General features: G+C 29.8%; 1 protein-coding gene and 1 pseudogene across 4 annotated transcripts; both read right to left on the reverse strand.

The window, feature by feature from the left end:
- Window positions 1-703: 703 nt before the first annotated feature.
- On the reverse strand, window positions 704-4,771 carry LOC130935617 (F-box/kelch-repeat protein SKIP30). Of its 4 annotated transcripts, XM_057865445.1 has the most exons (4): window positions 4,470-4,771; window positions 3,858-3,906; window positions 2,806-3,036; window positions 704-2,315 (listed from the first exon to the last, which is right to left on the reverse strand). In XM_057865445.1, exon 4 carries the CDS (start codon window positions 2,258-2,260, stop codon window positions 1,223-1,225), a length of 1,038 nt encoding a protein of 345 aa, XP_057721428.1. In that variant the 5' UTR covers window positions 2,261-2,315; window positions 2,806-3,036; window positions 3,858-3,906; window positions 4,470-4,771; the 3' UTR covers window positions 704-1,222. The 4 variants fall into 4 exon arrangements, with proteins under 4 accessions (XP_057721428.1, XP_057721425.1, XP_057721426.1 ...); XM_057865442.1 differs by lacking the exon at window positions 2,806-3,036; XM_057865443.1 differs by lacking the exon at window positions 2,806-3,036 and having other exon boundaries at window positions 704-2,318.
- A 13,503-nt stretch (window positions 4,772-18,274) lies between these two features.
- Window positions 18,275-20,711, reverse strand: LOC130936066 (non-specific lipid transfer protein GPI-anchored 5-like; annotated as a pseudogene).
- Window positions 20,712-25,410: the final 4,699 nt, after the last annotated feature.

The raw sequence follows: 25,410 nt of genomic DNA on the forward strand, positions 1-25,410 counted from the left end.
TTATCTTGAAGATATGATTAGGTAAAGAAAAGTAATATTTTGATTATTCCTACAATTAAAGTTCATTTTGATACACATATTTGAAAAAACTCATGTAAATGTCATATGACTATATGAAAAATTTTATTCTAGTGCATCAAAATTAAAATATTATAAAAAAAATTAAATAGTTGTTTTAGTAATTTACAACACTATCCTACTCTACTCTACCCGCACCTCTAATATATTATATAATATATATGTAAAAGTTATGTATATAATGAGAAAAGTGAGCCAATGAGTAATAGCTCAAATGACATAGTCTCTCCATACTCAAATGAGTAATATTATTTGTAATTTTATGTTAAATTTCTTTAACATTTTATTGTTTTTAATTTTAATTTAAACTTAACTTTTTTATTTTTTATTTTACTAATACGTATGAAATTTGCTATGGCTGAATTTTATATTTGATTGAAATTTTTTTTCTGTGAATAGAATCGAGTAAGGTAGAATTTAGAACTTTATGACGCAAGTAGAATTAGAATTGAAAGATTCTCAACCGTCACATATAATAGGGTAGAATTTTAAAAAAAATTTCAACTTGCAAATAGAATTAAGGTAGAATCCAAACCCTACTTCTACATAAGTTTTCAGCATAAACACTTGGTCGCCGTCTAATAAAATATATATCACCACAGAAATAAAAGTAACTTATTCTTTAAGACGTAAAAGTTAAACACCTCCAAAATACAAAAATAGATATACATTTTAAGCTGAAATGCAGAACTCAAACACACGAACACAATTTACAGCAATAATTTGCAAAGTGAAACTCCATTTTCACTGCTAGTTTAATTGTCACATTTTATCGGTTGACCTGCTTATGAAGTTTACGAACATTAACCCTATGACTACGAGTCTATGACCTATGAGAAAAAGGAACTATGAACTATGAAGTGGTCCTTTTTTTCCTAAAGAAAGGTGACAAACTTGCAGTTGTTGTAGAACCGGCTTGTTCCGGCCTAACTGATGGTCCTTCACCTACTGTTTTGTTTCGAACAGAACAGACAAAGGACTTGCCTAATTTACCAGCATGTAATCATCACAAAGACAAGGATAAATATTATGGCTTACATACAAAATAAGGAAGCCATTGAAACAACTAATTCTTTGTCTAGTTTAGGGGACCCAAATCCCCCATGAGCCACAAATTACACAAGCCTAAGAAAGTTGCCAAGGTCTAAATTCTCAGCAGTGTACAACCAAGAATAGTACCACGACATCTTGTCATTGGAGCTGCCTGGCGCCAATTTGGTCTCTCACTCCCAAGTGTGAGAATATCGACATCTGATAATGGCTTAATGTCCCAGTCCCATCTGTCAGGGCCAATGAAGCCTCCAATCACGTATAGATCATCAACCACCCCTATCATTGCAAACCCAATTCTCCTTCGGAACTCGGAAGCTGAACCTACCACCTTTCTCCCTTCTTTGTCCTGCTTGAAGATGAATCCATGGCTAATCACATAAAGTGCATCCTGAACAACCGCCATAGGACCTTGGAGCCACCCACATTCCTCAACAATCCATCCAGGCCCCGCATTGTCTAAAACTTGAACTGTTGACATGTCCTTGTGCAGCACATGCACCTTTCCACCTATCACTACTCCTGAACAGGCTGAATTGTGGGTGCGATGAAGATCAGCCATTGGAATCCATACATCCTTCTCAGGGTCATACATTTCTGCTTGAGATATTGATTTTCGGCAGCTGGTGAAGCCCCCAGCCACAACAATTTTCCCATTCAAAACACAGCATGCAAACATAGAGCGCGGAACCAGCATTGATGCTCGAGGGGCCCACTGCCGGACTACGGGATCATATGACCAGACTTCATCTGTTGCAAAACAGCCATCTTGGTCACCAGTCAAGGGATCAACTGCATCACTGCCACCGCCAATCACAAACAACTTTCCAGCAGTGGAAACAGCACCAAAGTGCGAAAGATGCCTGATTTTTGAGGGAAGAACCGGAAGTGTAATCCACAGATCTCGTAGAGGGTCATACAGCTGCCACACGTTCTCTGGGTCAAAAGCACAGACACATAACAGCTCCTCTGATGAACCAACCTCCTGCCGGGCTTTAAATAGTTCAGGGCTCCGAACGGCTGCTTGCCAAGAACGGCAGACAACCTCTAACTTCGGATGGAGGTAGAAGGGAACCCGAGCAAGGCACCTTATTGCAACAGCATCAGGGAGTCCTTCAATAAGTCCAGCCATTGTAAGTGGATAGCCACTCTTTCATCCGACACAGATAACTTTCCAACTGTGATTCCTGCTATAAAGGAAGCCACCCTTGAAATCACAATATATATCCAGCAATGTATACAAATTTTGTAAGATATACTTGAGAAAACTCAAATCCAATATGTTAGGAAGTAGAAACATTAGTAAGTATAACCAAAGAATGCAGTTGAATATAGTTTTATGATTATATTGTGTTGTTTCATCAAAGAGTACTTTTATAAGTTAACTATATATATATATATATATATATATATATATATATATATATATGAACTTCAGAAAAGATGCAGATCATTGAAGTAGCAACAATGCTAGGAAATATAATGTTTGAACTGGATATAGAAACATATTCAACAAGTTTTATCATTGGAATGATATACCATGACTAGTAAGGCTCACATAGTGACAACATAAAGCATTCCAAACTAATTGTGAATGATTGATGAGATAATAACTAGTAGGTCTCATATAGAGACAATAGAGATAAAAGTTTTCAAATGAGTGGTCCCTGCCTCAACCTTATGGGATGATGGTAGAAGACATGGTGATACTGTAGACACTCAACATAATAGTTTGAGAGATCTCTTATGTTTTTTTTTTTTTTCATCACACAAAGCAATTGCCCCATGTTGGCATGTTCTACAATACTTTTCAGTTAACAGCTTGCATTTTATGTGTTTGCCCACCACCATTGTATAACTGAGATTGCATATGATTTGCAGAATGTTCTTTCTTTCTTGTCTCATTCTCTCCAAAAAAAATAAAAAATAAAAAATAAAAAATTAGCAAGCAGATTAAAGTTGCTGCTGATTGCTCAGCCTTTAAAAAAAAGCATAAGTGTTTAAATCAACCCACCCAGCCCTCAAAGTTTAAATGGTTTACACTTGCACATCTAATATTGGGGACATTAATTCATTCTAGACAAATGAATAACAACAATCGGAGGCTATTCAAGATTTTAAAGGAAACGAACTTGAGAAGCACAAGAGTGCAACCTAGCAATTTATGTTGATAGTTCTAATATGAAGGACACGAAAAAAGAGCTAGCTTAATGGCTTAATAACCATCTGTTACTGGACTCTGACATGTGTTTTAACTTCCAACTTCATTTTCTCAATATTGACATTGTGGTGAACCTTGGCCCCAGCAGAGGGGAGGCAACTTAATATCTGAGATTATGGAGTATGGATGGGTTATAACTTATAAACAGACCAGTTACATTCCCATTCCTATAAATAGGTCCTCTCTACGCTGCATTAACTTGAACTGGGCACAGCTCAATGCACTTGCTCCAAAACTAAAAGTCAGGGATTATGATTATATTCATCTCTTAAAACTTTGAGCACCGAATGTCCAACTCTAAGAGAAAAAATAAAAGGCGAAAACAACTGAATAAAACAGCCACGAATGGAAAGAACTAGGTCAGAGACGCCTAAGTCACTGAAATTGCAAAAGAGTCATGTTCATACCACACACCCATTTTCTAATCAGGCACAAATTAAAGCACAATGTTTCTTAGTATTATAGGGAACTACGAATGGCATAAATCCAGCCACATAATGCAATATACCTGATGTTCCAGAGCAAAGTCAATGGCAAAGAGGATATCGATGATTGATCTGTAACAAGACAAATAAAGAGAGAAATAAATAAAATAGATACATCCATGGGTAAATGTAAAAGGAAAAGCTAGAAATGGAAGCAAATATGATCATCATCTGAATTCACAAGATGAGGAAAATGCACTAGCTTTGCCAATAGTGCTTCCCACGGTTTTTCTAAAACATGATCCAAAACCAAAACCCGTGAACTGAAATTTTCCGAAAATGCATTCACCCCAAACGCGCCTCTTTCCTCCCAAAACAAAACTGAAAAGAAAGTAAAAACCTTTGACATGCAAAAGCAGTAGAACACAAGACAGCTGATGGAATTCAAATTAGGATTCCAGCCCTAACATTTGTAAGTACTACAATTCTTAATTAATTTAAACAAAGGAATACAAGTAGAAGAACTGAGTTGAAATTGAGGAAGAGTATTAAGTAAGGGGTAATCGATCAAGTGAAAATGAGAAAGAAAAGAAAAACGCATAAATTAAGCATCTTGTGAGGGTAAAGATTCGAAGAAAAATTGAAAACGAGAAAGGGAAAGATAGTAGAGAGAGAAGGAGAGAAGGAAAATTTACCTAACAGCGAAGAAGGAACGGAATCGAGTGTACGGAGAGAAACAAAGAGGGGAATATGAAGAGAGAAGAGAGAAGAGAGAAGAGAGGGTAAGGAATTGGGTGCGAGCGAGGCTATGGAAACGGCAACGATGAGTTATGTTTATTGTTTAAGAGAAAATGCAAAGTTATGGTTGGTTACATGAATGATTATACAAATTGCATTGCATTTCATGAATGAATGAAACCCCAGTGACAGAGAGGCCAATGCAATTATCAATCAATGTGAATCAATGCTCTACGCTATGCTGCTCTTTACTTGCCAAATCCCTTCCTCCATTCTCCATCTCACTAATTTCTTATACCACACTATTTATTTTTTAACTTAGGTTTTTACAATGGTAAAAATTCAGTGCAGTTAATTTCACATCAAATTGATACTTAAAAATAATTAATAATTTAATTAATTTGACTATCTAATAATTCTAAATTATTAATTTCATATAAAATTGATTCTGTCTGAATTTTTATCATTTACATTTTACTAGTTATTTATTCGGTTCTGTTAGAAAACTAATAAAGAGGATAACCAACTAGAGCCAAATAGTTAAAAAATAAAAGATTTGTTATTAAAAAAAATATTTCTATTATCCTAATTTTTTAAATTTCAAAATTTAAAAATATAAAAAATTGGCTTATATTGTAGGTGACTTTTTAGATTTTTTTATTTTTAAGTTATGTCAAAATATATAATTCAATATTTTTGTATTATGCTATTAATATATGATATTAAATTCTATTTTATATTATTTCTACAATAAATTTTTATATATATGTCATTATATGAAATTAATAATTAAAAAATTATTTAATAATTTTTTACTATCAACTTTATATGCATACGAATTTTCATCTATTTTTATTATTATTGTGTCTCAATAGTTCATCGAATTTCATTAAAAGATTATAATTCATAAGAAAATTTGATGAAAAATACTAAATTATAATACACAATAAGTTTAATTCATCATTGCATTTATAAGACTTCCTTCTAATGCAGATAAATTAAACTTAGAGATTGTTTTACTGGTAAGCAAACTTATTTGTCAAAATAAAAATTAATTAAAATAATACACAATATGTTTAATATTTTTCGTTTTATCATAGATAATAATTGAAAAAATGAGAAGGGTCTCATAAGAAGAGTTTGCGTATAAGAAAAAAAAGAATAATTTAATGGCTAAAGTAAAATTGTCGAATATTTTGTTAACAAAATTATTTGAGAATTTAGTTTAGATTTATTGACAAAGTAAAACTGTATCTAAAAGTTAAAAATTAAAATGTTGAATTTGCAAATTGCATGGGGGTTTTTGGCCTTTTGGGTTGGGTTGCGTGCCCGGGCAGCCTCCTCACTTGTCAATAGAGAAGAATACATCTTCGCATATTCTAAATTCCCTTTTTTTTTTCTCTTTTATATTTTCTTCTTAATTCAGAAAATGAAAATTGGTTTTAATCAGAAAATAAAAATCAGTTGAAGAAAAACAAAATTATATGACACTGACCCATTCAACCTTAGCTGGCTAATTTGGATCTTGACTCTCGGTTTCGTACGGACCACGGATTAGATTTTTCTCTCTTACTTTTCTTTTGTATAAATTATAAAATATACTTCTAAAAAATTTAGAAGCTAATGAAAATCAACACTCATCGACACAAATAAAAATAAAAGTGTTGAAAATGAACACTTCTTGTTTTTCTAATAGATGGAAAAAATGGATCAAAATGAGAAATTGTTAGAAACGACATGTAATTAACTAATTATACTAGAAACAAAAAATCTATTAACTCTGCTGCTGTTAATTCGTGTTTTTACTTTTTAGTTCTTACATTAAGAAAACTCTTTGCTCCAACAAATTTCAGGTATTTTATATATGCGGGAATCACATCATGAAAATCATATTTAGACATACACACCCACCATCCTTTCGCATTAAAATTTTTTGGCCAATCAAATGATAAACCTATATAATGATTTGAAAAGCATAGGATGAAAGCATGACATTTCGCTTATTGTTATCAATACAACGATAACCATCAAGGCACATAATTTGATGGTCCCTTAATATTTTGGACCATTTGAATTTAATTAAAAAAATATTTCCTTAATTTTTTTAAACCATTTAAAAAATGGATAAAATCAATTTTATAGTTTTTTTTTCTATTTTTAATTGGAAGTCAATAAGACATTTTTGAAAAAAAAAACAATCAAAGAGATATCAGGATAAATATATTACCATTATAGTGCGACTCTTTTATTTTGTTTTAAATTTATTTCATAAGTTTAATTATTTTTAATACTTTTTAATTTAGATATGAAAACGAGAATGGGGTAGAACGTATTTATGGAGTGTATGGATACTTTACGTGGATATGGTGTCAGGATTAATCAAGCAATCTGATTTAAGGTGCACAAATCGGACGGTCCGATTTGTGTCATTCCTGCCACGTGTCGCGCATGCATCTCTCTCTAGAACAGTCAAGGACAGACCTAAAGGGGACGAGTAGTGGCCCAAAATTTTAAGAAACTATACTTTTATATGAGATATGTATTTAAAAAAATATTATATAATTTAATAGTTTTATATGTATTACTTTTCACTATGTGATAAATTTATGTCTTAATTATTTAATTTATTAATATTTTTTATTTAACTAATTTAATATTATACTCTCAAGTCTTTGTATCTTTTAAATTAGTTTTTATATAATAATCTCTATATTTATCTTTAAAAAATTATTTAGTTTTTTATATTAATATATTTAATATTTATATTATTATATTAATAATGACTTACGTAGTTATATTTTGGTAATCACATCATGTACTTTAAATATTATTTTCTTGTAAAAAATACTCATTTTTCTTCTAAATTTATGTTGTTAAAAGAAAAAATTTTATAAATATATCTTGTATCTTGTATTCTATAAAGGTACTGTCTTTCAAACAATTAATCATTTATAATTTATTTTCAAAATTTTTAAAATTTTTAAAAGAATTAATTTTAATTAATAAGCATGTGATCATTTTTAACCAAACACGCTATAAATTATTAATATTTTATAATTTTATAATGTACTATTGATATTGTTATATTTCTTTTATGTAATTATCATATTAAAAATAAAATTGTGAAAGAAAAATTATAATTATATATATATTTTAATAAATCTTTTAAAAATTAAACTCTAACAACTATATGTCAATTATTTTTATGAAATGAAAAAAATTCTAAAATTTAACTCCTCCATATTAAAATTTCTGAATCTGTTTCTGGAGACAGTGATCCCCTTATACCAATATACCCCTCTCTTGAAGTCCCATTCTCTTCGTGTGTCCCTTTTTTCAATCTTTTTTCAGTCACCATTTTTCTTCGTTTTCACCACTTTTTTGAACTTTGAAAAAAAAATTACAATATCAAAAAAGCAAAAGTGTAAAGGTGTTGATTATTCTCAATTTCACATTATTAATTATCTCTATCATTTTAATTATATAAATTTGTTTTTAAATTTTTTTATATAACTAAAATATTATAAATAATGTTAAAAATTAAGAGTGTTAATAATAGTTGGTGTAATAGTTAAAAATATATATTTAAATTTAGTTAATGAATATGTAATCAATAATAATATTTGGATTAGACTAATGTAGTAGATTAGTAAAAAATATATGTTTAGAATTGTTTGTAATAATTTAGAGAATTAAATTTAATTATTATTAGAGCTACGTTATTATTATTAGTATTATCGTATAATTTTTGTAAAGTAGAATTTATAAAAGATTATATTTTTGATCAGGTAATAATTATTTATTTATTGTGAGATATTAAATTAACATAAATATATTATAAATTTATAATAATATTATTGGTTAAGTATTTTTTTATTTTTAAGGTCTTTTTTGGTGATTTAAAAGAAAATAAACAACAATAAGAAAGAAAAAATAAACAAGAAACTGCTTAAAAAAGATAGTCCCGTTAAATACTACTTTCAAACTCTTTTCAAGGCAACGAAAGCTCCACTTGGGGAAAAAGGGTCCTTATTGCAGTCTTCGCCATGATGTCTGCTACTGTATTTACATCTCTCAAGATCAACCGAAGATCAGCACGCCATTTTCATGACATGATATCTTGAAATTTTAACACCAAAGGATCAATAAATCCATAGCAATCCTGTAAATTATTGACCATAATAAAAGCCTCCATACAGTCTGTCTCACATATAATGTCTTTGTCTCGAGTTTCATGCTTAAAAAAAGCATCTCCAAAATAGTAAACAACTCTCCTTGCAAAATGCTACGATTTTTAATTGTTCCCAAACAGCCTTGTTGTCACCTTCCCTTCTCTGCTAACATAAGCAAAACCAACTCGAGCACCATTGCCAGGATAGCTAGCACCACAATTAATCTTAAAGGTACCCACTAAGGGGGGAATCCAAGAGCCACTAATGGTAAAAGGAATAGATAGTCGTTGCAACTAAAAAATATTTCAGAGCTCCTTTTTCCAGGACAAAGCCATACCAATTACCTTGTCTGTGGTCCAATGCTCATGAGGATGAAAGATCTCGTTATTCTTCGAATGCCAAATCCACCAGAGACCAGAAAAGAATCTAAAGGGGAACTGTTTGCTGTTATGTAAGAACTAACTCATCAAATCCACTGGTTGATCGGAGATCCCTAAAACTTGCCAAACTAGTTGGACTTTTGGACAATTTCGAATACAATGTAAAACCGATTCCTGACCTGACAAACATTGTTGATAGCTATCCATGTGCGAAATGCCCCTCATAAAACGAAATGCAGCAGTACGAAGAGCCTCCTGAAGACATAGCCAGGCCAAAAATTTGTGCTTTTTCAGAACATGTTGACGCCAAAGCCAAAGCCAATTACCCCTATCCTCCCAACTAAACATCTTCTTACTAAGTCACAAATAACCACTACGAGCATCATAAACATTTGAAGTCGCACCAGTCCAACACCAACCGACCTCTGAACCAGCTTGAACATCTGGATTGTAAGAGTTAATATTGCTCTACAGAGAGTGATTCAGAGGAGAATAGATATTCTCAAGGTTCCACTATCCAGATGACCAAAGGTCCAAGATCCTGAGATCCGAATCAGAAATGTGAACATAATCCATCTCCTGACACAGCCGCCCCTCTCTTCTCCATTTAGAAAATCAAAAGTTCTGTTTCAAATTCCAATGCACCAATAAAACCTTCTTTCAGGATATCCCAAACTCGACATATACTCTTCCAAACATAAGATTCCCTTCCTCGAGACCAACTGAAACAATCATCCTTAGAAGAATGGTATTTTTCTGTCAACAATTAAACCCATAGCTTGTTCGGATGGTGAAAAAGTTGTCAAACTAGCTTTTCAAGAAGAGAAATATTAGCACAAAAAGGGTCTCTAATTCCCAGACCTCCAAACTTCTTAGGGGTGACCAACACTTTCCAATTAACTAGATTCAGGCCTCTACCATCAGTTTGACCCTTCCATAGAAAGTTTCGCATCATGGATTCTATCTTATTAGTTACCCCTTTAGGGAAGAGAGATACTTGCATGCGGTAAGTAGGAATTGCAGTCACTACTGAGTTGAGCAAACAGAGTCTTCCTGCTTTATTAAGTAATCTCCATTTTCAGTTGGCTAGCCTTCCCCGAATCTTGTCTAGAACATCGTTGAAAGTTGCGCGTGTCACCCTAGAGTGATTAAGGTTCACCCCTAAATACTTGCCCAAGTTCTAGACGAATCTGATGGAGGACACTCTGGTGAAAATCTCTTTTCTTGTCGCTGAAACATTCCTAGAGCATAGCGCATTAGATTTCTCCACATTAACTTTCATCCCAGAGGCTCTGCAAAAATTTTTCAAAGCTACCATTACAGTTTGAACTTGCTATTTTTTAGCTTTCCAAAATTGTCCCCAACTTTTTTTCTTATTAAAATCATCATCAACGTTACAAAATGTTATAAAATCATTCTTTTATTCAGAACAACATTTTTTGGATGATTTTACCCTTAAACAAAAATTAAAAAAAGGCTTCAAATACTGGGTTTTACCAATCACCAGATCCGTCTTCCACGTCATACTCCCTCACTTCCTTCAGAAGTTACAAGCTCTTCCCTTAGTTGTGGCACCTCACGCTACGGTACCTTCTACGCCATGACGACAACGCAGGTTCCAGCTCAGTCGCAACTTCGATAGGGAGAACCGGCCAAAGCAGAAAATAGAGAAGCTCGCGGATCTACTGAATGAGGCGGAGGCATAATGGTGGAAAATGGCATCACCAACCTTCTACTCCTTCTATCCTCTTCCTCTAACCACATAATCTTCAACCTCTCCGAGTCCCAATTTTTCCAACCCGTTTCAGTTCATCGGATGCTCCAAACCCCTAATCGTTCCTCCTGCTTCAACTGTAGACCCCTTTTGAAAGGGCACACAAAACGTGGAGTAAGTGTATGAGTGAGTAAAAATTCTTACCTTTGGTGCTTGTTCAAATGGTGGTGTTTGGTTGTTTTAGAGAATTTTGGGTTCATCTTCGTTCCTCCTCTTTTCATTCTTCTTTTTTTTTATGAACATAAACATTTTTTTTTTAATTTATGGGGTTGCTAATTTTGAATCTGAAGTTGCGGTTGATGATTGTTAAATTTTTGTTAAATCTAAAATTTATAGTGATTTATTTTGTGGATGTTGTTGTTAATTTTTGTGGTTGTTGTTGCTGTTGAATTTGCTTTTGTGAATTTGCTGAATTTGTTGTTTGCTGAATTTGATTGTTGTTGTTGCTGAAGGAGAGACGAAGAATTGGAATTTTTTGGGTGGAGGAGGAGGAAGAAAGGGGAATTCGAAGAGAGTAGAAAAAAGGGGATGGGGAAGGAAGAGACATCGAGGATGGGGGAGAGGTGTTTTTATTTTTGTTTATTATTTTAATTAATTGTTAAAGGTAATTTGGTCAAAAAATTAAAATTAAAGTAGAAAAGGACGATTTTATAACGTTTTGTAACGTTGAGGATGATTTTAATAAGAAAAAAAAGTTGGGAACGATTTTGATTTTGACCCAAGACCTTAAGGATGAAAAAAGTATTTAACCCTAATATTATTGTAGTTGAATTAGATTTGTCATACGGTTTAGAGTTAGTTAGTTATTATTAATAGTAAGTTAGTATTTATTATTAGTAAAATAGGAATAATTATTTATGAATAAATAAATAAATAATTATGTAAAAAATAATTTAATAAAGATTTAGGAAATAGTTGACTAAAATATTTAATATGAATAATAATATCATAAATTTTTTAAAATTAAAAAGTATTTGAAATAATTTTTAGTATTATGAATAAAATTTAGAAGTTAAATTATTATTATTATTTTGGAGTTTGGTAAATTGGATTTAGTAAAATCAATTTTTTTGGTATTTTAAGTGATTAATGATTATTGTTATTAGATATTTAATTATATATTTTGTGTAGTTAAATTTGCAAATTTTTTAATAATGATAGTTAAATAATTGGTAGGTTAGTTATATTTATGCATACATACTAGTTACTAAATTAGCTAATTAATAGTAAGTTTAGAATTAGTTTAATAAATTAGTTATTATATATGATTAGAAAATTATTAACTTTTAGTAGTAAATTAGTAATTATTAATTATTTGACTAATAATTTGCTATGTTTTTGTAGAGTTCACAGAATTTGACATGTAACCACCTACTGCCTTCGAATTGGTACAATCAAAATGTGGAGGAGCATTTACGGTTTATTGATTTTTATCATATTTTTTAGATTGGAATAATTCAATATCAGAAAACACTGGTAAATGCTCTAGTTGAGAGGTGGCACCCAAACACACACACATTTCACCTTCTGGCTGATGAGTGTGCTGTGACACTGAAAGATATGGCCGTTATTCTTATTCTTTGACTTCTGACAAACGGTCTTCCAGTGACATGAGTGACTATGAGTAGTCACGAAGCCTTAGAGGCTGAGTATTTACACCAATTTGGGGTTGCACTAAGAAAGTCAGACTGTAGAGGAAGCTTCATAAAATTGACGTGGCTTTGGGATTTAAAAGAACGTTTACAGTTGATTGACGAAAACATCATTCAGAGGTACATGAAGTGCCACATTATGTTGTTATTTGGTACGATCTTGTTTGGAGACAAGTCTGAGACAGCTATGCACGAGAAGTTTTTGCCTTTGCTTTGTGATTTTGACAGTATCAGACAGTATAGTTGGGGATCGGCATGCCTAGCACACCCTGTACAGGGCGTTATGTAGGGCATCTCATTTTGACTGCAAAGAAATTGATGATCCACTAACACTTCTGCTAGCTTAGGCTTGGATCCGTCTACCATTTCTTGCTCCGGTTCCTAGGGAATCCCACAGTTTTTCGCTTGCAAACAGGTAACATTATCAACTAACATCGTATCTTCATATTTAGAATCCAATTGTATTAATGAAATAAATCATATTAGGTGGCGTAGCTGGGAGTGTGCATGGCCTCCAAATTCTTCGTATAAACATATCACTAATTACGTACCTGCATTCATATTTTCAGGAAACTTCGGAACATGTATGGCCTCCAAATCCAAAACTCGCATGAAAGATGGCTCCTCAAACGGATATTCATTTGTTAGTGCGTTTGTCATGTCTGTCACATTTGCTTCCACAGTGTCGTCACCTTGATATTCGTCTCCATTTGGACCAACAACTTCGTAATTGCTTTCAAACTCTTCCTCACTATCACTATTGTAATCTTCACATTCAATATTGCGGTTATCTTCAGATTGTTCGAACTCAATATACAACTCAATGAACGATATCTGAGTACGACTTTTAATATACATTGAAAATATCTCTTGCATACTCGCTTCAACAGTTATATATTTGGTTTGAAATTGAACGAATCCACCAAATACCGATATAGGATACCTGTATAAAATACATGATATTTTTTCTTAACATTTCAAAATCTATCTTCTCACAAATCACACCTTTTAGTTATTCGAATGAGATTGTAAATAGAATAACAATATCTAACGGATTTTCACAAACAAATTTCTCTCGTTTAAATGTTTGTAATAAAATCTTACCAAAATAATATACTTTTAATAGGATTCTATCATCCATTTTTCACACTTACATGAATATGAACTTTACTGTCAATTTTTTTAAACTCATACGAAATGATAGAGATAAATCTGGGTGGAGGAACTGAGGGAAAAAGAAGAAGAAAAAGAAAGAGAATATACTTGCAGACTCGTACATGACTTACTCACATACACACATATATAGATATAACAAATCAGACCAACCGATTTGTATTGACGCATTAAAATAACATATATAATAATTAAATTGGACTGTCCGATTTGATCTTCCCAAGATAAAAAAAAAACTATATTGAAATCGGACGGTCCGATTAGATACACCAAAATTTAAATTTTTCCTCTCATACAAATCGGACCATCCGATTTATGTACCTAATTTCTTTAATAAAGAAATCGGACGGTCCGATTTCTTCACCCCATGATTTAGAAAAACCTACCCCACATTTATGTCTAGCACCACCAATCTTCATAACAACGCACAACACACACACAATTTGCATATCCAAAAAAATAGCCTACTTTTAATTATATTTAAAATTGTATTTTTGTTTTAATTTTACTCTTCAAAATAAGAAGTCCAAAACACTTCTAACTACAATAGATAAAATTTCAATTTAACTTTTAAAATTTTTTGATATTATAATTTTAAATAAGTCAAATCAACTTTATAAAATTTATACAAGGGCTTATGATTTTAATATTTAAATTTTGTTAGAATATTATATTTTACATATTTAATTTAGTTTTTCGATTTTACGTAAAATTTTGTATTTTTTTATCATGCTTTTAGTTACCAAAAAGTTTTATTTTTATCGTTCTTCTTCTTTTTTTCTTCTTGTTCTCATCATAAAATTCTATCTAATTGCACCATTTTTATCCTTTTATTTATTAATTTACGGCGAATAAATTACTGTTTTCACTTTTGAAAGATCAAAATATTCACAAATCTACCAATAAAAAAAAATAAAATTGACTTTATATCTATAAAAAATAAAATTTTATTGACAAAATTATTCGAATAGTAAAATATTATTTAAAATTTTCAAATGCTCTCTAATATAACCTAATCCTAAATTCTAACTTTACTCCACACCACCACCATAGTCCCAACTCCAAAGCCCTCACCATCCAAATTCTCTCTCACCATTTTTTTAGTTTCCAGTTGCCACCATCACTTCCAAGTTCCATCATTACTACTACCACCACCATCCCATTATCTCATTGACAAACCCCGTTTTGACGGTTTATCTTGAATTGATTTTAAGAGATTTTATCACCTTTTACCCACATTTATTCAATGAAATAGCATGGTTTTATGATTGTCTCCTTATTTGTGCTTAAATGTGAAAACATGCTTTTAGACCCTTAATTTGATGGTTTTAATCCCCTTTGATTCCACTAGATGCCTTGATGTGTTGTTAGTAATTTCAGATTGAAAAGGGCTAGGAATGGATCAAAGGAGTGAAGAGGGAAAGCATGCAAAGTGGAGAAATCATGAAAAGTCAAAGAAGTTGAAATCGCCCATGGACGCGCGCGCGCACCTGGCGTTTGTGCGCACCCGCGAATCACTCCATGGATGCGTACTCGTGCTGTGCGCGTACGCGTCGGTGTTGGTTTATGATTTTTTAATGAAAACGTGGCCAACGAATTCTGAAGGGTTGTGGGGCCCAATCCCAACCAATTTTGGCGCCAAAGATGCTATTTAAAGCCAAGGATTGAAGAGAAAAGGGGATGGCAACTCATTAGTTCATTACACACACATTAGGATTAGTTTAGAAGTAGTTTCTAGAGAGAGAAGCTCTCACTTCTCTCTAGAATTAGGATTAGGATTAGGATTAGTTCTTAGATCTAGGTTTTACTCTTTGCTTTCTTCTACTTCTACATTTCAATTCCTTGTAGTTACATTCATTCTTCTTCCATTCTTTTATTGCAATTTCCTTTATGTTGTTCTTGTATTTTGTTGTAGATCTAGTTTTGTTTCTTCTACTCTCTTTCAATTCAATCAAGGTAATTCATAATAATTGTGTTCATTTGATTTGTTGTTGTTTAATTCCTTGCAATTGAGTAGTGTAGATTTACTTTTCTTGCAATTTTACTATGCTTTCCTTTTATGCCTTCCAAGTGTTTGATGAAATGCTTGGTTGGATTTTAGAGTAGAATTTTATACTCTTGGCTTGGAAAGGTAGCTTAGGAACTCTTGAGTTACTAATGTCCAAGTGATTGATGATTGGGAGCCATTGACTCTAGTTCTCACTAATTGAATTGGTGGAGAGTTAGGACTTATGGACTAGGATTGATATAGCTCATTTGACTTTCCTTTACTACTAGTTAGAGGATGATTTAATGGGATTAATCCTTGCCAATTCTCATATTGTGGTTAGTGATTAGGATAGAGATCCTTGACTACCAACTCTTGCCAAGACCTTTTTAGGCCTTAGTTTACTTTCTTGCCATTTATCTTTCATGCTTCATATCAAAACCCCAAAATAACTCACAACCAATAACAAAACACTTTATTGTAATTCCTAGGGAGAACGACCCGAGGTTCCAATACTTCGGTTTATAAATTTAGGGGTTTGTTTTAGTGACAAACAACTTTTTGTATGAAAGGATTATTGCTTGGTTTAGAAACTATACTTCGACGAGATTTTATTTGAGAAATTCTAAACCGTCAAAAATCCAATCGTCACTCATCTCCCTTCAATTTACTACCATTGAACTCATCTTTTGCCTCATTTAAGAATAAACCACAAATCTTCTTAGTCTCATGTGAAAACAAATTACAAATTGAAATTTTTTTCAACTTCTTACACCTTCTTTTTTCTTTTCTCTCACAACAATCTTTAGACTCTTCTTCATTATTATTTTGTTCATCGTCACCATCATCACAAGCCAAAACCCTAACTATGCTTCTAGAATAATCTCTCTCCAACATCAACCTTTCATTGCTCGTTAATAAAAAATTCTTCCAACATCTTAAAGTATATGCGGTAGAATTTAAGACACTCTTCAAAGCACTAAATAAAATTGTTTCAATTGTTCTTAAATTTGCTTCTTTCTCAATAACGATTACTACTTTCGAATTAAGCGTTCTGAACATACAAATAACCAATTTTATTTTTTCAACGCTCCAATACAATTTACGGCAATATTAAGATATCTAAAGGATAGCAAGAGATAAAGACCAAATAAAAAATGAGAGAAAAAGAAAAAAGGCACAATAGTGATGAGTAAGGACGATAATGACGGATAGAGCCATTACCGCTATCGTTGAGGCAAAGATAAAAAACGTTGTGTAGTAGAAAGAAGGAAATGCATAGAGAAAGAGTTGCTGCTAACAAGTGAGATGAACCACCACCATATTCATCATGTCTACTGCAGAAACAGACAACAGCAATGATAATAGTGATAGTTGAAAATGAGATCTAAATGATCATAGACTTTTGTATTAATGGTCCAAGATTGAAAATTTGAGCATTAGAAATAAACGTTTAAGGATTAAAAGTGGGTTGAGATAAGTAAAGAAGATAGTTTAGGAATTTTTAAAAAATATTTAGAGTTTGAATTGTTTTATCAGCAAAAGTCTATTTTTTTTATAGGAAAAGTCTAAGAGTCAGTAATTTTAGTAATTTTATTAAATTTTGGCTAACATTTAACCAGCAAAAGAAAAATGAGTAATTTCACACTATTAGTTGAAATTTCATACCATTAAAATAATTATTAATAACTACTTGATGGCTATAAATCACAAAAATTACTAGTCCCTAACACTCCTTTTTTTCATAAATATAAAACCAATTTTAAACTTTTTTAATAAATTTATCAGTATTTTATTTTTTTAAATAGAAATAATAGTTTAATCATTAAAAGCATATTCTAATTTTTTTTAAATTTATTATATATATATATATATATATATATATATATATATATATAATTTTAAAACTCTACATATCCAACTTGATAAGTTTCTTCGAAATTGCACAAAGAATCTGAACAAATAAATACCGAGTCGATTGCCTTGAGACAAAAAGAGCCCAAATTACTTTGTAATATAATAGTTAGTGATAGATTATATCTTTATTATTAATAAGTAATTACTTAAATTGGCTTAAAAAATTTTAAATTGGACATTTTAATTAATATCTAAAAGACTTTTATTATTTAAATTTTTTTGAAGAACATTCTCTTCAGACAAATTGATTTTTTTGTCGCTTTTAATTAAATTTTTAATTTACGTATTAGATAAATAAATCGCTAATAAATTTTATTATAACACAATTGAATTTCAATAATTAAGACAAATTATTCTTTTTAAAATAATGAAGGGACCAATCTATATAAAAAAAATTAACTTTAAAAAATTTGTAAAGAATAAAAAGTTGTTAGTCACAAAAATTTCTAATAAAATTTTTTGGAGAATTAATTTATTTTGTGATATTAATTCCAAAAATTATAATAGAACTAATGATGAGAGAAGACTATTATTTTGTTTGATATACAATATTTAAAAAAGAGATTGGATTATATTGTTCAAATAAAAAGTTAATTGGTCAATTTAGCTTGGCTCCAAAGTAGTGGCATATATAGGGCCAAACGTTTTTTCGCAAATATGTTATGCAATCTATATTAAATCAGCTACACGGCGTAAGAACTAAGAAATAGAATTCAGATAATAATAATAATAATTAATAAGGTTTAAGAAAATTTACATACTACATTGAGATTAACGTAGGTAACCTTAGTCTAGGTAATGGTCGTGAAGGTGAAAGTCAAAGACAAAGTCGTTGCAAAGAAAACATGACAAGCAGCAAAGAAGGTAATTTAGCTGTGGAACTTGAATTCCAGCGAAATGAACCACCGCCAACTCCACCGTTCGTTGATGAAATAATTGTTGATCCAATCCCTATATGCCAAAAAAAAAAAATTGTTGAATTCTATTAATTAATTCGCGATTAGAGGCAAAATGAACGACTCAAATACTTTTTTAATTTGGAAAATTTCACAGCGCAATCTATGGGAGGATTAAGACATTTCCCTTTCATTGATAAGTGCGTCACACATCAACTTTATGTCTTTTTAATTTACTTACCAATACCATAAATAATTATACTTTATTATAATGTGATACACCCTCAATGATCTAGAATAAGAGAAATGTCTTGGTACTAACTACTAATTAAAGAATTAATCTTTCTTTTAATTTGTTACCTGCGGCAGGGGAATTTGGAATGCTGGGCGCATAATAAACACCTGCTGGCGGAGAAACAGATCCTAAAAAAACACAATTCATAGCACAAAACAATCTTAGTCGTATAAATCTCAGTGTGTTAATATATACACGAATTTACCCTAATTTTAATGTAACGACGGATTTGATAATATTAAAGATTCAACCATATTATCAATATACCAAAATCAGTTATTAATACAACATATATATTAAAAATAAATTAAATAATATATATTTATATATTTTTATGAGAAATTTTTAAAAATATATTTAACTAATATACATATTAAATTATTTTTAATAAATATATTTTATTAATTTATATATATAAATTCTAAAAAATATGAATACAAACTGTATTTAGAAGTGGCAAACGGACCTAAATCTGCCGAATTGGCCCGCGTGACTCGTCAAAAAAGACGGGTCGGGCTGGAAAATTGGGACCGCCAAATAACAAAAGTCCGCCTAACCCGCACCGCTTAAACCACGGGCTTTGGCGGGGCGGCGCAATCTTTCCCGCCGGGCTTAGTGTTCTTTTAGTGAGGGGGTATTTTTACAATTTTTTTTGCCAAGACCTAACTTCCCCCAACTTAACTTATAAGAGTATGAAGATAAAAATTGAGTGGTTTGGATTATGTTTATGTTACTTTGGAGACAATATTTATAATTATGTTTTAAATTATGTTTATTTTGTTTTAGAGAGAATATTTATACTTATGTTTTGGATGAAAACTTGGTTTATAATTATGTTTATTAGATATTTATAATTACGAAGATTTTAATGTTTATGAATATGAAAAATATAATTTTTTATACCTTTAGAAATTATAAATTTATTAATACGATTGTGAAATTATATATTATTTAGTAGTTAATAGTTAAAAAAAGAGGAGTTTTGGCGGGTTTAACCCGTCAGCCCGCAGTTAGACGGGGCGGGTTGGGATTCTAGGACTGTCACACTAGGTGGGGCGGGGCGGGCCATCCCGCCAAAGGGCGGGCTTCCCCGCTTGCTACCCTAACTGTATTAACTCATATGTACACAAATATAAGTACAAATTATATATTTATTATGTGCAAATTTCTATAAATATATGTATAAATTATTATTGGCTAAATACTAATTCAAAATGATAATATTTACTAATCATGTAATATTGTTCTATTTTGATAGTTAATTTTAGTGTACAAATAAGTTTTTTTTTTTTATAAAAACTTAACATTGTTATTCAATCAAATTTATTAATTTGAAAAAAATGTTGAGTTACCTTTACTAGCTAACATTATAGAAATTAAATATAGATATGAAAGATTTTGAGTAAGAAATGAGAAGTGATACCAGTAGCACTATTGCAGATGGTAATTGGAGGAGTTTGTACTCTGCAGGCATTAGGAAGGCCCAAAGCCTGAGTCTGATTGATGTTGAGGGTGGCAGCAATTGAAGAAGCACCACCATTAACAACTTCACACAGGCACTGTGGCTGTGACCCCACCACATATGCAAGTTGTGAACAACAACCAGATGATGGTGTTGAAGCACTTCCTGTTATGTAATCTAGGCACGGAGAAAGACTTAGCAGAACATTGCTGCAACTTGAAGAAGTAGTAGTACTAGTCTCAGGATATTGTTGTGTTTGTTGTGCCATTGTTGTTATTCTCATCATCACCAACAAGGACATACAAAGCAGCATCTCAATCACCCTTCTTGATGCCGCCATTGAATTCATTATATTTGTTATATCATATCAAGTGCATGCTAAAAATTGAATGAAAAAATTTGGGTTGGTATAAGAATTAGATTACAGAGAGTTGAAGAAATTAAAGGCACAAGAGAATGGTTTATGAAGAAGGAATAAAGAAAAGTGTGAATAAAAGAGTGGTAGCTGGCTAGCTTATCATGGTGCATAACTTGCCTTTTTTTTTTTTTCTTTTTGCTTTATGTAGAGAGATTCTTTGCCAAGAACCTTATTAATATTGCAACTTTATAAATTTAATTTAATAAAATTGTCTCTTCTTCGTCAATTATATTATTCGTATTCATTTTATTTTATAAGTTTCTTATGTTTTTTGTTCTGCATTGCTCCTTTTGTTTAGGGGTGAGCACGGGTCGGTTTGGTTCGGGTTCAAGGTGAAATTAGAACCGAACCGATCAAAATATAATTGGTTCGATTTGGTTTGAATTTGTATTTTTTTGTATATGTACCTGAACCAAACCAAACCGATTAAGAACGGATTAGTTCGGTTCGGGTAATTGGGTATCCGATGACTTTGAAATTCATAAAAAAACCAAATTTTATTTTAAAAATTCAACAAGTACAATAAATATGTAACATCAATATAAATAATCTAAACATGTTAAACATCAAATACATTAAAAATTAAACTCGTTAAAATCCAAACATATTAATAGTGAATAATCTCACTAAAAGCCACTAAAAACCATATATATATTTTTATTTTTTTTATTTAATTAATATATGATCGGATTCACGGGTTGGTTCGAGTTCTGCACCCCAGAACTAATACCCAAACTAATTACTAACAAAGGCTATTGGTTTGGTTTGGGTTGAACCCGATTACCCGTTAGTTCCAGAACCAATTTAATTAGTTTGGTTCGAGTTTGAACAGATAATCGGGTACCCGCTACCCGTACTCACCCTTACTTTTGTTATATATGTTATGGAAAGTGCCTGAGGCATATGCATACACTTTTCATGATGGGTTTTTTTTTATAGCATGATTTGTAACCAAATAAAAGTATGAAAAAAATTTTACGTATATCGAAAATACGTAAAATATAAATTATTTTAACAGTTGATTTTAATTAATATATATTATATGAATTTTTTATAATTTAAATTAATAGTTAAAATAATTAGAATACCAATATTCTCAATACACTTAAAACTCTTTTTAAAATATGAAGAGTGTTATAGGACAATTATAATATTTAACTATTAATTAATCATCATCAATATTTTTAATAATATAAAATGACATATAATAATATAAAATTATTCATTTTTTATTAATTAAATACTAACAAAATTTCAATAAAAATACTTATCTCTAGATTTTCTAATAAAGCATTCATACACAAATTATTTTCACTGTAACAAACAAATAAAAGCAAATGTTTCTTGCTTTTTGTGCACCAATTATGATTACATGGGGAGTGGCCTACTAAGTAGTAAAGGGGGTTTGAAATTTTTATTCAATTATGATGCTTAACAGAGAAGGCATGCATGTTATTAACCCACCTTGGAATGATAGATACTTTTTTCTTTTTTCTTTTTCCTTTTCTTTTTTTTTTCTTCTCTCTTTTAGATTTATTCTATTACCTAAATTTCCATATATGGCGCTAAAGAATACAAAAGAAAAGATTGAAAAGAGAAGTACTAAAATATAAGAGATGCAAATTTACTGTTAAGTCATGTATACATAATATATGAGAGCATAATTATTAGATGGTGTCTCTTCTCTTGGCAAGTTACTTAAAATTCTTTTGAAAATCAATTATTTAAGAATAATATACTCCTATGTTCAATTTGTTTCAACTTTTTTAAAAACTATTATATTTTTAGATATTGATGAAATTTTATTTTATAATTCATTTAATAAATTCAATAATACTGGTCCAAAAATTTTGATATAATGTGTAAAAAATAGACAAAAGGGTATATTTTTTAACTCTCTTTCTATCAATATTGACTCTCTTAACTCTCTAGTCTCAAGATTTCTTCATTTGATGTTTCTTCCCACAGAACATTTTCTTCATGGATGAGTTTAAATCTTTTTCTATAATAGAAATAGGACCACCTTTTTTTTAAGAAGAAATAAAACACAAAAATTGTTACAAAGAACCTTAGAATTAAATAAGTCAAACTCACTCCAAAATTAATTTAAGAGATATTCGGTTATAACAGAGAGACAAAAAAAACTGTCAAAATTTATTTTATTTAGCATTCATTATTTATTATAATAATTAATAAATATTAAATAAGATAAATTTTAATTGATTTTGGCTAAATTATTTTAGTTATTAAACATTTACGAATAAAAAATACCGTCTCATGCTTATAAGTTCTCTAAAAATTATATCCTCAAAATATATGATATTTGTAATAAATGAATTAGTTGCAATATATTAAGGAATCTGAGAGAAAATTAAATTAAATATTGGGATTGAGATATGCGATTACTTCAATTCTTCTTTGTGTTCAGAAAAATATTTGATAACAAAAAAAATTTAACCAAAAAAATTAAAATTTATTTTATTTAATATTTATTAATTAATACAGTAATTAATAAATACTAAATAAAATAATAATAATACTAAAAAACAAAAAAATAATTAAAATTTATTTTATTTAATATTTATTAATTAATTATTGTAATAATTAATAAATATTAAATAAGATAAATTATAGTTATTTTTTATTAATTTTTTTTATTACTAAACATTTTCCATAAAATAAATTCTGTACTGATTTTTTATCGTCCTAGCATTACTTAGCATAATGATGTATCATACTCGTTGATCTTTCACTACCACAAAAACGGTATTTAGCCACCAACTTTTAACTACAAATACTAAATCGTGATAAAAATAAATGAACGTGTCTTCTATTTATCACGAAACATTGTGACAGTGGCTAAAATTTAATCTTTTGCTACGAACAATATTTTTTTGTAGCTGTATTTCTTATTTATATTAACGTGTCATGACTATTCTGTCTTGAATAAATTAATTTTTAAATAAATTTATTAATGTATAGTATCATTTTTTTAATATTTTAACATTAACACATATTTATAAAATTAAATCTAAAAATATAAAAAATGAATTTAGATAAAATAGATTTATAAAAATAAAGATAATATTCTAATATTTGAGTTAATTATAAGATAAAATTTATTTAGCTAAAATAATATAATTTGAATAGATAATAAAAAGTTCAATAATTTGTAAGTATAAAAAAATTTTTAGTTTTTATTAAAAATAAATTATTTTATCATTTTTTGAATTTAAAAAAATGAAGATAAGTTAAAAAAATAGCCTTTATTTACATAGTTTAGTACTCATTATATATTTTTGTGAGTACTGTACTCTTATTATATATATAATTATTTTTTTAAAAATTATTTTGTGAAATTATGAAATAAATTTTTTATTTTTACTATAATTTAATTGGTATATTCCATTAATTAATTATTTTATATTTATTTTCAGTTATAAAAAAATTAATTCTAATTAATTCATGAGTCACTCGTATAAAAGTTTGAAATTTTATTGAGTAAAAAAAATTAATTTATAAAATTTCTTATAACAATTTGATCTGATAATTAATTTGTCTAGTGTAATAAAATTTTAGTAACTAATTTAGTAATTAAAATTTATTAAACATTAAATTTTTCAGGTAAAAATATTTACAAAATTTACTTAATGTATAATTTTTATTATATTATTTTGTGTATAATAGGTAAATAATTAAATGATAGTATATTATTTGAATCATCAACTATCAACAGCATGAAATAAGAGATTGTGAGATTATATATTTATTAAAGTAATTTTTTGGTTATTTATTGTTATTATAATAAAAATTAAAGATAAAAATATTACAGAATCAAAATTAAAATTTAAATTTTTAATTATATTTGACCATTAAAAAATAAATAAATAACTATTGTATTAAAAATAAAATAATTTAATGTATATTTAGTAGATAATAAACAGTAGGATGGAAAGAAATATTTTTAAGATTAAAGAAAGTTAAAAGACGATCTAAATAACATTGGTCAAGCTAAATTTTTAAAATTTAAAATTTTAATGTGCGCTAAACTTCTGAAGTAGCTTTTGGTGGAAAGTTAAAATAATCACGGATAAATTTTAATATAACTTCCCATAATTCACGTTGTCTTTTAACTCCTACTTTTCTGCAGCACCTTGAAAGCACTCTCTTTAACCACACTATATGAACCCTATCATATGATAGGGTATCCTTCAAACTCAAAATACCGATTTTTTTCTTTGTTATTTGTTAGTTTTTTAGTAGATTTTTTCGTGAAGCAAAAACATAATAATTCAGAAGAGGCCCTTTTAGCAGAACTACGATAATACAGAATATCAACAACAATGAAGAATTTGCAGAAGGTTTGGGTGAAATAAGTCTCAACCAACTATCCCTACCAGAAAAGATTATAATGACCCTTTAGTTGTGAATGTCAAAGGTATATGAAATTTTAATTTTTTTTAGTGATTTTTTGAGTTCTAATATTTAGTTTATTTCTTTTATTCAATTTTGTATTCATTGTAGACATTTCTATGGGAGAAATTACAACCGGCAAAAAGACAAAAATTCAAGTTTGGCATTTGAAAAATGATGAAAAAGACATTATGGAACTTGATGGGCATGGACAAAGTCGAGATAATGACGTAAATTTATTAATACGATTTCTGGGTGTAATGGCTCATAGAGCAAAGCTGTAAATTGAAAAGGTCTTTGGTGCTGAAAATGTAGGATGTGTGATAAATTTAGAGAAATTGGTTGAAACTTTAGAGAAA

The sequence above is a fragment of the Arachis stenosperma genome, chromosome 6 (assembly GCF_014773155.1).
Source record: "Arachis stenosperma cultivar V10309 chromosome 6, arast.V10309.gnm1.PFL2, whole genome shotgun sequence".
NCBI lineage: Eukaryota > Viridiplantae > Streptophyta > Magnoliopsida > Fabales > Fabaceae > Arachis > Arachis stenosperma.

Excerpts from the sequence above, each read along its gene's own strand:
- LOC130935617 (XM_057865442.1), bottom strand. The coding sequence starts at position 2,260 with ATGGCTGGACTTATTGAAGGACTCCCTGATGCTGTTGCAATAAGGTGC.